At 45.2% G+C, this 12,997-nt stretch overlaps 1 protein-coding gene and 1 non-coding gene across 5 annotated transcripts in view; both read right to left on the bottom strand.

Annotated features, from left to right (window-relative positions):
• Window positions 1-12,997, bottom strand: part of LOC144499841 (CRACD-like protein) — a 200,891-nt gene that overhangs the window by 41,288 nt on the left and 146,606 nt on the right. For 3 of the 4 annotated variants that reach the window (XM_078222377.1, XM_078222375.1, XM_078222376.1), the window contains exon 6: window positions 8,638-8,706. The exons of the other annotated variant lie outside the window; for it this stretch is intronic. In XM_078222377.1, the coding sequence (XP_078078503.1) occupies window positions 8,638-8,706 (69 nt within the window). The remainder of the gene's footprint in view (window positions 1-8,637; window positions 8,707-12,997) is intronic. 4 annotated transcript variants of the gene reach the window in all.
• trnam-cau (transfer RNA methionine (anticodon CAU)) lies at window positions 10,548-10,620 on the bottom strand. Its single transcript has one exon. It is a non-coding gene; the product is annotated as a tRNA-Met (tRNA).

Below are 12,997 nucleotides of genomic sequence, written 5' to 3'. Positions count from 1 at the left end.
CATGCTCAAAATTGCCCTTCGTGTCCTGAGATGCGTAGGTTAGAGGGATTAGTGGGTAAATATGTAGGGATATGGGGGTAGGGCCTGGGTGGGATTGTGGTCGGTGCAGACTCGATGGGCCAAATGGCCTCTTTCTGTACTGTAGGGTTTCTATGACTTCTAAGGAGCAGCGCTCCGAAAGCTCATGACTCCAAATAAACCTGTTGGACTTTAACGTGGTGTTGTGAGACTTCTTACTGTGCCCACCCCAGTCCAACGCCGGCATCTGCATATCAAGTTTACCGGGCAGTGATCCCCGCGCTCCTATGCGCGTTTGTGACTTGGGCAATCTACAGCCGGTGGAAGTACTGCCAGTGGTGCCTTTACAAAATCCTCCAAATCCGGTAGCAGAAACTAGGGGGTCCAACAGTAATGCCCTCTCCCATGCCAACTTGCCAAGCATTGAGGTGTTAATCACTTAAAACCAGCTCCGCTGGGCAGGAGGTGTGGTTCATATGCCTGACACAAGATTCCTGGAACAACTGTTCTACTCGAAACTCAGTTGCAGCAGTAGACTCCTAGGAGGACAGCGGGAACACTTTAAGGATATTCTCAGAGCATCCCCCAAGAGGTCAAACATCCCCGCCAACTTGTGGAAGACCCTGGCTTGTGACTGACCAGAATGGAAAAGGTTGATTTGGGATGGGACTGATGACATTGAGAGACTTCTTCAGCAACGTGGAGAGGCAAAGTTGAGGCATCGGAGGTAATGGACAAATCCCCAAACAACTGGGGAGAAGGGGGGATCAGGATATTGAATTTGATGATTGGCCCTGATCAAAATGAATGGCGGAGCAGGCTCGAAGGGATGAATGGCCTAGAACATAGAACATAGAACATAGAACAGTACAGCACAGAACAGGCCCTTCGGCCCACGATGTTGTGCCGAGCTTTATCTGAAACCAAGATCAAGCTATCCCACTCCCTATCATCCTGGTGTGCTCCATGTGCCTATCCAATAACCGCTTAAATGTTTCTAAAGTGTCTGACTCCACTATCACTGCAGGCAGTCCATTCCACACCCCAACCACTCTCTGCATAAAGAACCTACCTCTGATATCCGTCCTGTATCTCCCACCACGAACCCTATAGTTATGCCCCCTTGTAATAGCTCCATCCACCCGAGGAAATAGTCTTTGAACGTTCACTCTATCTATCCCCTTCATCATTTTATACACCTCTATTAAGTCTCCCCTCAGCCTCCTCCGCTCCAGAGAGAACAGCCCTAGCTCCCTCAACCTTTCCTCATATGACCTACCCTCCAAACCAGGCAGCATCCTGGTAAATCTCCTCTGCACTCTTTCCAGCGCTTCCACATCCTTCTTATAGTGAGGTGACCAGAACTGCACACAATATTCCAAATGTGGTCTCACCAAGGTCCTGTACAGTTGCAGCATAACCCCACGGCTCTTAAACTCCAACCCCCTGTTAATAAAAGCTAACACACTATAGGCCTTCTTCACAGCTCTATCCACTTGACTGGCAACCTTTAGAGATCTGTGGATATGGACCCCAAGATCTCTCTGTTCCTCCACAGTCTTCAGAACCCTACCTTTGACCCTGTAATCCACATTTAAATTTGTCCTACCAAAATGAATCACCTCACATTTATCAGGGTTAAACTCCATTTGCCATTTTTCAGCCCAGCTTTGCATCCTATCTATGTCTCTTTGCAGCCTACAACAGCCCTCCACCTCATCCACTACTCCACCAATCTTGGTGTCATCAGCAAATTTACTGATCCACCCTTCAGCCCCCTCCTCTAAGTCATTAATAAAAATCACAAAGAGCAGAGGACCAAGCACTGATCCCTGCGGCACACCGCTAGCAACCTGCCTCCAATCCGAAAATTTTCCATCGACCACCACCCTCTGTCTTCGGTCAGACAGCCAGTTACCTATCCAATCGGCCAACTTTCCCTCTATCCCACACCTCCTCACTTTCATCATAAGCCGACCATGGGGGACCTTATCAAACGCCTTACTAAAATCCATGTATATGACATCAACTGCCCTACCTTCATCAACACACTTAGTTACCTCCTCAAAAAATTCTATCAAATTTGTGAGGCACGACTTGCCCTCCTGCTTTTATTTTCTATGCTTCTATGTAACTCAGCTATCTAACCCTCCAAGCACCACCTGTCCCGCATATGGCAGAGTCTAAATATAAAGGGTCACCCATTTAAGACTGAGGTGAGGAGGAGAGAACTCTCTTCCTCAACAGGCAGTGGAAGCAGAGGCTGGAACTTTATCGTCCCGTCGCCATGGGGATCGGAGTGGGAGAGGGGTGGAACATGGAAAGGTCTGTTGACCCCAGACAAAATTTTATGGTTTTGGGATGGGCGAGGCCATAAAATCCCCACCCAGAGTTTTTGAATATTTTTAAGGCAGCGGTAGATGGATTCTTTATAAACAAGGGGATGAAAGGTTATTGGGGGTGGGCAGGATATTACCATCAGGTTAGCCATGACCCCAGGCTTGAGCAGCCTATTCCTGCCCCTAATTCATATGCTCGTATGAAGATTGTGTACTGGAGTTATTCCCATCTCAGAAGCCACTGAACTGGAATGGAAGCAAGCCATCGCCAATCCTGAGGGACTGCTTAGGCAACGCCTCGATTTTAAAATTCTAACCTTTGTTTTCAAATCCCTCCATGGTCCCACCCCTCCCTATCTCTGTAAACTCCTCCAGCCCTAAACCCCCCTCAGAAATATGAGCTCCTCCAATTCCGGATCCTTCTTCAACACTTCAGATTTTAATTGCTGCCGTTGGTGGCCATACCTTCGGCTGCTAAGCTCCGGAATGTCTCCCTTAAGCGGCTCCACCTCTTTAAGGGTGAGATTTTAACTTACTCAATACCCCTCCACTTGCACAGACTTGAAATTGGGCCCTATCTTTTTATCCTCTCTTCAGACGCTCCTAAAACTTATCTCCTTGACCGAGTTTTTGGTTGTCTGCCCTAATACCTCACGTGGCTTGGTGTCAATGCGAAGCACCTGGGGAGGTTTTATTACAATAAAGATGCTGTATAAATGCAAGTTGTTGTTGTATTGTGAGAAACGCAGTGTAGGAAATGCGATAAGAGTCTTAAACCATGGCCTAACCTAGCCACCCACTTATTCACGTAGATACTAAACAAATTCCATGCATGGTTTCAGGAACAGGGAGTTCTCCAGGTCAATGATCCCCCAGTAACCAATAAACTATTAACTAGCTGACCATGTTTGTCGTTGTTCATGGGGTTTTGATGCGTGTAAAATACATTCCAGGCTATCTACAATAAAACCCTCTCATATTCAAATACACCACTTCCAATTTTCTCACAGGTGAAATTCTGTCACAAATTTCAAATATTTGGATTATGCAAAGTATATTTTATTAAAATAAATATTTAAATATACTTTGATGTGGAGATGCAGGCGTTGGACTGGGGTGGGCACAATAAGAAGTCTCACAACACCAGGTTAAACTCCAACTGGTTTATTTGGAATCACAGGCTTTCGGGGCGCTGCTCCTTCATCAGGTGAGTGGAGAGGTAGGTCTCACAAACATGGCACATATATATCTATATATATCTATCTATATATGTCATGTTTGAAAGACCTACCTCTCCACTCACCTGATGAAGGAGCAGCGCTCCGAAAGCTCTTGGTTCCAAATATGCCTGTTGGACTTTCACCCGGTGTTGTGAGACTTCTTACTGTAAATATATTCTGACTGTGTAATCAGTGCTAGTTCTAAATTATTACTGAAATCACTTTACGTAACATAACTATGCGAATTTGAGTTGCCAGTTTTGATGGGCTGATTGATTCAAAGAGCATTGATCCAATTGACTGTATTGGCAATGTATAAAAAGTTAGCTTATATTTATTACAGTAGCGTAACATTTGATGACTGATTTTACCTTGCTTCGCATTTGTAATACTTGTTCCTATTGCCGATTATATTAGGGTAAATTTACCAAGGTACATTTGTGAAAAGGAACTCATTTGAAGGGCAACGCAGAGAGACAAACCGTGCGTGGAGACAGTCTGCCACTTCTGATTTTTATGGTCTTTATAATAACTCTTAGACAGCTATTGTGTGGCTAATTTTGAGGCTGTACAGGTTTAAGTTTAAGTCTATTTATTAATGTCATGAGTAGGCTTACATTAACACTGCAATTAAGTTACTGTGAAAATCCCCTAGCCGCCACACTCTGGCACCTGCTCGGGTACACTGAGGGAGAATTTAACATGGCCACTGCATCTAACCAGCAAATCTTTCGGATAATGGGAGGAAACAGTACAAATCTAGGGTCAAGCTCTAATCTGAGTTTGTCACATAGAATCCCTACAGTGCAGAAGGAGGCCATTCAGCCCATTGAGTCTGCACCAACCACAATCCCACCCAGGCCCTGGCCAATCCACCTAACCCGCACATTTTTAGACTGTGGGAGGAAACCGGAGCACCCGGAGGAAACCCACGCAGACACGGGGAGAACGTGCAAACTCCATACAGGCAGTGACCCAAGCCGGGAATTGAACCCAGTCCCTGGTGCTGTGAGGCAGCAGTGCTAACCACTGTGCTGCTTCACCACAATATGTTCAAGGTGGTACCAAAATCTGGGTTTAAATGATGATCCCTTGGAGTGCCCGGTTACTGCGAATTCATGGAAAGATTATCTCAATGTTTTAAGTCTAGATGCCAGTGGATTTGCAGTGCATTCAAACACACAGATATTGAGCTCTCTCTCCTGTTCTCCCGAGTTGAATTTGGCAGTGAAAATAGACTTGGCTCAACTAGAATTGATTCTTTAGCCACTATTCTGAAGTTGGTAACTGACATGCAGACACAGCTTTTACACCTCTTATTCCCCCGGCCCTTCCAACCCCTAACAACAACTTCTGTCCTCCAACTGGCCTGGTTGGTTGTCAGTTTTCCTTGGCTCTTCCAGTAGGGTGGGGAGTTTTTTTTTAATTCATTCGTGGGATGTGGGCGTCGCTGGCTGGCCCTAGTTGCCCATCCTTAGTTTCTGTTGAACTAAGTGACTTCCTAGGTCATTTCGGAGTCAACCACACTGCTGTGACTCTGGAGTCACATGTAGGCCAGACCAGGTAAGGACGGCAGATTTCCTTCCCTAAAGGACATTAGTGAACCAGATGGGTTTTTCCGACAATCGACAATGGTTTCATGGTCATTGTTAGACTTTTAATCCAGATTTTTACTGAATTCAAATTTCATCATCTGCCATGGTAGGATTCGAATCCGGGTCCCCAGAGTATTACCCTAGGTCTCTAGATTACTACTACAGCGATAATACCACTATACCACTCCTTCCCTGTGTATATATTGCAATGGCACAGGAATGTTACATTGGGCGGATCGAATGGATCAAAGCTCTTTCCCTGTCCACCACATTTTGTGTGTCACTTCAGTTAATAAATCACACCAAGAGTCATTAGCTACATAAATGGGAATATCATGCACGCAGAGATTCCGCCACTGCTTTGTATATCAAGCTGTCAGTCAGGGAACGCTACTGACTCTCAGTTTACAAGCTGATCCCCTTCCAAGGCCAGAGTCTGAATGTATCACTGGTGTTTCGGTGGGAACTCGGTGAATGAATACATACAAAGGTAAGAGAGTACAATGATTTTACTGACAAGGGAGTTGATGGCAAAATCTAGCATTGCTCAAACTTGTAACGTAATCTATTGAGATAGAGAGCGGCTCAATGAATACATTCAGAACATCTCATTACAAGGTCATTACAAAGCTTTTCAAAGTCTCGTGAAAGGTTTTGTGTTGTGTTTTTGCCGGTAATTATGATACACAGTTATGTATTCCTTCATCTATTCTTTAGAAGCAATCAAAATGTTAAGGTATTATATAGTTAAGAAGGTTAGAAAAGATAAAGTAGATTGGAGAGAAGAAAATGCACAGTCAAACAAAACCCTCGCCATATTGGCAACAACATATTTCAGGCCTCCGATTATGGGAAGGAAACGGAAGATGAATTCTGCAGTCAGATCAGAGAAAGGATGAGCAGAACTTACAAGATGTTTGTTCTAGGAAATGTTATTTATCTAACCATTGATTGGGAGACAAAGTAAAAGGAATTAATAAAACGTGCACCGGTCTCCTGCTAAAAGTAATGTCGGATAGTTTGGAGAGGTTGGGACTGTTTTCCTTGGAGAAGAGAAGGCTGAGAGGAGATTAGACAGAGATGTTTAAAATCACGTGGGGGCTGGACACAGTAGATAGGGAGAAACTGATCCCCCTTGTAGGCAGATCAAAAAGGAGAGGGCACAGATTTTAAGTGAGTTGCAAAAGAAGCAAATGTGATGTGAGAAAAAACGTTTGCACAAATTTCAAAGCAGTTCTAAAATTCTCCCTGCCGTTAGTAAGCAGCTTGTGTACCCATTTAGCCTCTCTTCCATGTGGTTTGGGGTCTGGAATGCACTGCCTGAAGTGTGATGGAGGCAGGTTCAATCGAGGCATTCAAGAGGCCATTAGATGATTACTTGAATAGAAACAATGTGCAGGGGAGTGGCACTAAGTCATGATGCTCGTTTTGGAAAGCTGGTGCACACATGATGGGCTGAATGGCCTCCTTCTAACTGCAACAATTCTGTGAAAGTATGTTGGTAGATTCACAAGGTTACAAAATTGGGTTATGAGTTATGGAATAGAATTTTGAGATAATGGTCACAATGTGATACAATTTAAGATGCAACCCAAAAAGGGGAATAAGTGAGTAGAAAAGTGAAAACAACATTTGAGTACAGAGGAGCAGAGAGATGAGGTGCGCAGTTGTTGAAACAAAATGCCTGTAAAGAGTTAGGCAGGGATTTACTGGTACCGTCCATGGAGTAATTTGACGTGGCCGGGATAGAAAATTCAGAGTAAAATTAAATTAAATTAAAGAAAATTAAATCCATTAACTTTGGGCGGCGGGACTGGAAAATCTTGGCCTTACTCTATTCTATCACAAAAGAAGGAAACTACTCAAAGCGTTTGTGATAATTCCCAGTGGGTAACCATGGGAGTCAGCTTACTGCACACAGCAACATGAGACCGTCATCAGTTTAACTGCTGAGTCTTTTTACCAATGCTACTGGTTCATGGCTGGGGAAAGGTATGCCGCCCGTGTGAAAACTATGTGCCTCAGGACTGCCTGTTAACACTAAAGCTAGGTGTGGGGAAAGAAGAGTCTCCCAGTGAAGAATGACTGGATCCAGGGAAGGGGTGGCCCTAACCTCTCCTCATGCGGCCTGGAGGAGCAGCTCTGTATTTCAGGGCTCTGTTGTATGATGGAGGGCTGTAAGGTGGTGAAAGAAGTACTTATTTTTACAATGGAAAATAGGCTAAATGGGTACACAGGCCGCTTAGCTCATTACCAGCGACAGGGAAAATTCTAGAACCTGTAACTAAGAGTGAAATGACCACATAGTTAAAAATAGAACAATTAGAAATAACCTGCATGGATCTCAAAAGGTAGGATTGTGATTAAAAAGAAAATTAAATCGACCATCCTTACTTTTTAATATCCTTTAGGTGTCACAAGGTATATTCAGGGCAAACACAATATTGGAGGCTGAGAGGCGACCTGATAGAAGTTTATAAAATTATGAGGGGCATAAATACGTTGAACAGTTGGAAGTTTTTTCCCAGGGCAGAAATGACAATTACAAGGGGGCACAAGTTCAAGGTAAGGGTGGAAAGGTTCAGTGGAGATGTGTGGGGGACGCTTTTTACACAGAGGGTGGTGGTGGCCTGGAATGCACTGCCAAGTGAGGTGGTTGAGGCAGATACGTTAGCGACATTTAAGACTTATTTGGATAGACTCATAAACAGACGAGGAACAGAGTGATGCGGGCGGTTGGTCTAAATAGGACAACGAGATCGGAGCAGGCTTGGTGGACCAAAGGGCCTGTTCCTGTGCTGTACTGTTCTTTATTCTTTGTTTGTTCAGCCAGTTCCTACTTTCCTACAGTTTCCTTTCATTAACAAACTAACCTCCCAACTTTCCCAAAAGTCACGTACCAACCGACTCAAGAACACCTTCTCCCCTGCTGCCAACAGACTTTTGATGGACCTACTTTATATTAAGCTGATCTTTCTCCACACCCTAGCTATGACTGGAACGCTACATTCTGCACCCTCTCCTTTCCTTCTCTCCTATGTACTCTATGAACGGTATGGTTTGTCTGTATAGCGCACAAGAAACAATAGTTTTCACTGTATCCCCGTACATGTGGACAATAATAAATCAAATCAAGTCAAATCTCTGTTACTGAAATGGTGATTTACCTTATACCATGTTCAAAGCTAACTCTCGCAACCATACCTCTCAGTTTGCAGCTACCGACGGAAAAGGGCAGAATTTGGGTGTGATTAGGATATACAAGCAGTCTTGCGGTACCAATAACCAAGCCAATTTTACCTGCTTGAGGAGTCTTGCACGCAGCTCTCTGAAGCGAATACTTACACTTGGGGAAGCGGGGCGGGGGGGGGGGTTGCCTGATTAATATGGGACGGGTGAGAGGTATGCCTGCAACTCCGTTGGCTTTTGAGGGACCTCCCAAAATTGGGAGTTGTGAGTGATTACCTGCTCTTCTTCTTCGCTGCCTGTCCCACCTAAAGTCAGAGAGCTATGATTCTTGTAAGGGTCTGAGTACTGTGGGATGGAATTAGGAAAAGGTTCAGTCAAAGATGGCAAATAAAAATGGACAAAAACAATACAGAATAAAACTAAGATTCTGCTAATATTAACAATAGGATATAACTTAAGAAGACCATGCAAAAGAAATGGGTTAGGAAATTTGAATAAAAGGCAAAACAGTATTATATTGTGCGGCTGCCATAGTTACCAAAATAGGTTCAAAGCGCTGGTGTTCTATATATCGGAGAAGCAGAGATCAAAGGTGATTTGATCGAGATATATAAGGTGATGATGGGATTAGATTGTGGTTGCGCAGAGGGTTTGTTTCAACTCAGTAGGTTAGGGAGGATGAAGGGTCACAATCCTGGGCGGCATGGTGGCACAGTGGTTAGCACAGCTGCCTCACACCACCAGGGACCCGGGTTCAATTCCGGCCTCAGGTGACTGTGTGGAGTTTGCATTCTCCCCGAGTCTGTGTGGGTTTCCTCCGGGTGCTCCGGTTTCCTCCCACACTCCAAAGATGTGCGGGTTAGGTTGATTGGCCATGATAAATTGCCCCTAGTGTCAGGGGGATTTGCAGGGTGAAATGTGGGGTTACGGGGATAGGGCCTGGGTGGGATTGTGGTCAGTGCAGACTCGATGGGCCGAATGGCCTCCTTCTGCACTGTAGGGATTCTATGAATCCCACGTTAGACTGGGTTAAATGTTAGGAGGTCTGTCTTTTCCCAGAGAAGAGTGAAGGGTGGGACTGTTTGCCAGCTCGCGCAGTGAACTCAGATTAACCACATTCCTTCCAGTGAGAGGGCTGGATCAGTTTCCGACCTGGGCAGGGACCGCCTTTTACAATAGTTACTGTGTAACATGTATCAGGGCCAGAGTGGTCGCTCGTAATCGAGTATTTAAACTCTCTTTAGGTTTGGAGTTTCTTCATTTCCAACCCAATTTTATAACATTGTTCTCATGTTATAAATAAAACTTTCAGTTGCTCTGGAGTTCACAGAATCCCTACAGTGCAGAAGGAGGCCATTCAGCCCATTGAGTCTGCGCCGACTCTCTCTAACAAAGTACCTTACCCAGGCCCTCTCCCCCACCCTATCCCCATAACCCCACACATTTCCCATGGCTAATCCACCTAACCTGCACATCTTAGGACTGTGGGAGGGAACCGGAGCAACCAGAGGAAACCCAGGAGAACACGGGGAGAACGTGCAGACTCCATACGGGCAGTGACCCGATGCCAGAATCGAACAAGGGTCCCTGGTGCTGTGAGGCAGCAGTGCTAACCACTGTGTCACCGTGCCGCCCTAGTTGTAAAGTTAAAAAAAGTAATGTTTATTTACTTGTCACAGGTAGGCTTACATTAACACTACAATGAAGTTACTGTGAAAATCCTCTCGTCGCCACACTCCAGTGCCAGTTCAGGTACACTGAGCGAGAATTTAGCATGGCCAATTCACCTAACCTAGAGATTGGTGAGTATCTGGAACGAGCTGCCAGAGGTAGTAGTAGAGGCGGGTACAATTTTGTCTTTTAAAAAGCGTTTATATAGTTACATGGGTAAGATGGGTATAGAGGGATATGGGCCAAATGCAGGCAATTAGGACTAGCTTAGGGGTTTAAAAAAAAGGGCGGCATGGACAAGTTGGGCCGAAGGGCCTGTTTCCATGCTGTAAACCTCTATGACTCTAACCTGCTCATCTTTGGACTGTGGGAGGAAACTGGAGTGGAAACCCACACAGACATGGGGAGAATGTGCAAACTCCACACAGACAGTGACCCAAGGCAGGAATCAACCCTGGATCCCTGGCACTGTGAGGCAGCAGTGCTAACCACTGTGCCACCCCAAAAAATAGTCCTGCCCTCTCTGAGGATTGAACTCAGGACCTTCAGATGATGAGACTGACGCGCTGCCTACTGCGCTAAGAAGGCATGGCTAAAAAAAAAATATTTAGAACAACCCAAACTGCTTGCTGTTGGTTAACGGGATTTAACAGTTAAGGGATTTTGCGATTGGAAGAGAATCAAGGGCACAGTGCCTTTGGACGGGACGAGAAGAGAATACCTGCGAAATTGCAATCGAATGTACATTGGCATCGAGAACATGCAAAACAATTATTTTTCTGCTCTGCTTAATGAAGTTATTAAGTGGTGACACTGGCACAGTGTGAAGCCAGACTGTAGGAAACCTGTATACGTAGGGAACGTACCAATTATATTGATGATCACACCTGGCAGTGTGGTTTGTCTTTATGCAAATACACGATTAGTGTTTGTCGCTGGCTTCCAAATGTGCAATGCAATGATGCAAATCACATTGAAAGACGCTACCAGATTGCTTTTTCATTCCGTCATATAAACGAAGAGGAGAATTTGGGAAAGCTGAAACATTTGCCTTTATTGCCATTGTCGTGACAATTCTCGAATGATCAGAGCGAGCAATTGGATTTAAAAGCAATGTAACACTGGAAAGTGATGGGGAATGGAAGACTCCCTCGGGGAGCGCTTACAAAGCAAGGGTGTGCAATTATGTTACTTGAAGTCATACCCCATGATGCCAACGTGCTTTTCATTTTGTTTCACGTCTGGAAACTCACCACCATTTTACATTTCAAAGCAAGCTACTGGAAATCAAACACCAAGGTAACCAGCTGAGTTTTTACTTACCTCAAAGTTCCATTGCCAGGCCGAGTGCTGATTAAAATATTTATACTCTCGCATTTTTAATGCGTCAATTGCCCACTTAAGGGTCTCAAATGGCACACTGGTGGGTTGGCCACCGGACGTCACCCCCCATCACTGGTACAATTGTGGTCAGGGCAGGGGTGGGTGGAAAGGCACGGATTGTCCATTGGACGTAACACTGTCCCTCGCCCCTGTACCCTGGATTTTAAAGTTTAAAAGTTTATTTATTATTGTCACAAGTAGGCTTACATTAACACTGCAATGAAGTTACTGTGAAAATCTCCTAGTTGCCACACTCCGGCGCCTGTTCGGATACACTGAGGGAAAATTTAGCACTGCACCTGACCAGCACGTCTTTCGGACAGTGGGAGGAAACCGGAACACCCGGAGGAAACCCACGCAGACACTGGGAGAACGTGCCGACTCCGCACAGACAGTGACCCAAGCCGGGAATCGAACCCGAGTCCCTGGCGCCTACACCCTCCTGCAGGGCTGTGTTAAATCCAGTAGGTAACATTCAGTGAAGCAAGTGCAGCTAGACTACCCTTTATCCATAAATCTGAAAACCAACACATCCAAAAACCACAGGATTTTTATTAACCGCACTGGCCTTTAACACAGGAAATCCCTGACCCAAACCGACATGAATCTCACCGACTATGCACTGCCTTTAACACAGGAAATCCCTGACCCAAACCGACATGAACCTCACTGACTATACACCGCTTTTAACACGGGATGTCCCTGACCTGAGCCAATACAAACCTCACCGGCCGCACCCCAACTTTAGCAGGACATCTAGCTGTTTGTCTTCACATTGACGCTCTGAAGCCTCTCTTCAAGCAGAACTGCAGATAGTGCCATGAGTGGGAACCTATTACAGGTACCCTGCATTTATTGTTCAGTGGTATCTCTGACTTTTCTAGTCATTTCATTTACTTTAGTCTACGTTTAGGCTATTGCAATGTAAGTGGGCCCAGACTATATGCGACATCCGAAAACCAAAATGATCTGAAATTGGAAATGTGATCAGCCCCAAGGGTTTCAGATAATGGTGCTTCAAGTTTCTCGGTGTCCAGATCACCAGCAACCTGTCCTGGTCACTCCACGCTGATGCTATAGTTAGGAGAGCCCACCAACGCCTCTACATTCTCAGGATGTTAAGGAAATTCGGCAGGTCCGCTATGATGCTTGCCAGTTTTTACAGATGCACCATAGAAAGCATTCTTTCTGGTTGTACCACAGCTTGGTATGACTCCTGCTCTGCCCAAGACCGCAAGAAATTACAAAAGGTTGTGAATGTCGCCTAATCTATTATGCAAACCAGCCTCCCATCTATTGACTCTGTCTACACTTCCTGCTGCCTCGGAAGAGCAGCCAGCATAATCAAGGATCCCACGCAGCCCAGACATACTCTCTTCCACCGGGAAAAAGATACAAAAGTCTGAGGTCACGTATCAACCGACTCAAGAATAGTTTCTTCCCTGCTGCCATCAGACTTTTGAATGGACCTACCACATATTAAGCTGATCTTCCTCTACACCCTAGCTATGACTGTAACACTACATCCTATACCCTCTCCTTTCCTTCTCCCCTATGTACTCTATGAATGGTACGTTTTGTT

The sequence above is a fragment of the Mustelus asterias genome, chromosome 10 (genome assembly GCF_964213995.1).
Source record: "Mustelus asterias chromosome 10, sMusAst1.hap1.1, whole genome shotgun sequence".
NCBI lineage: Eukaryota > Metazoa > Chordata > Chondrichthyes > Carcharhiniformes > Triakidae > Mustelus > Mustelus asterias.
This window is presented reverse-complemented; position numbering and strand designations above follow the sequence as displayed.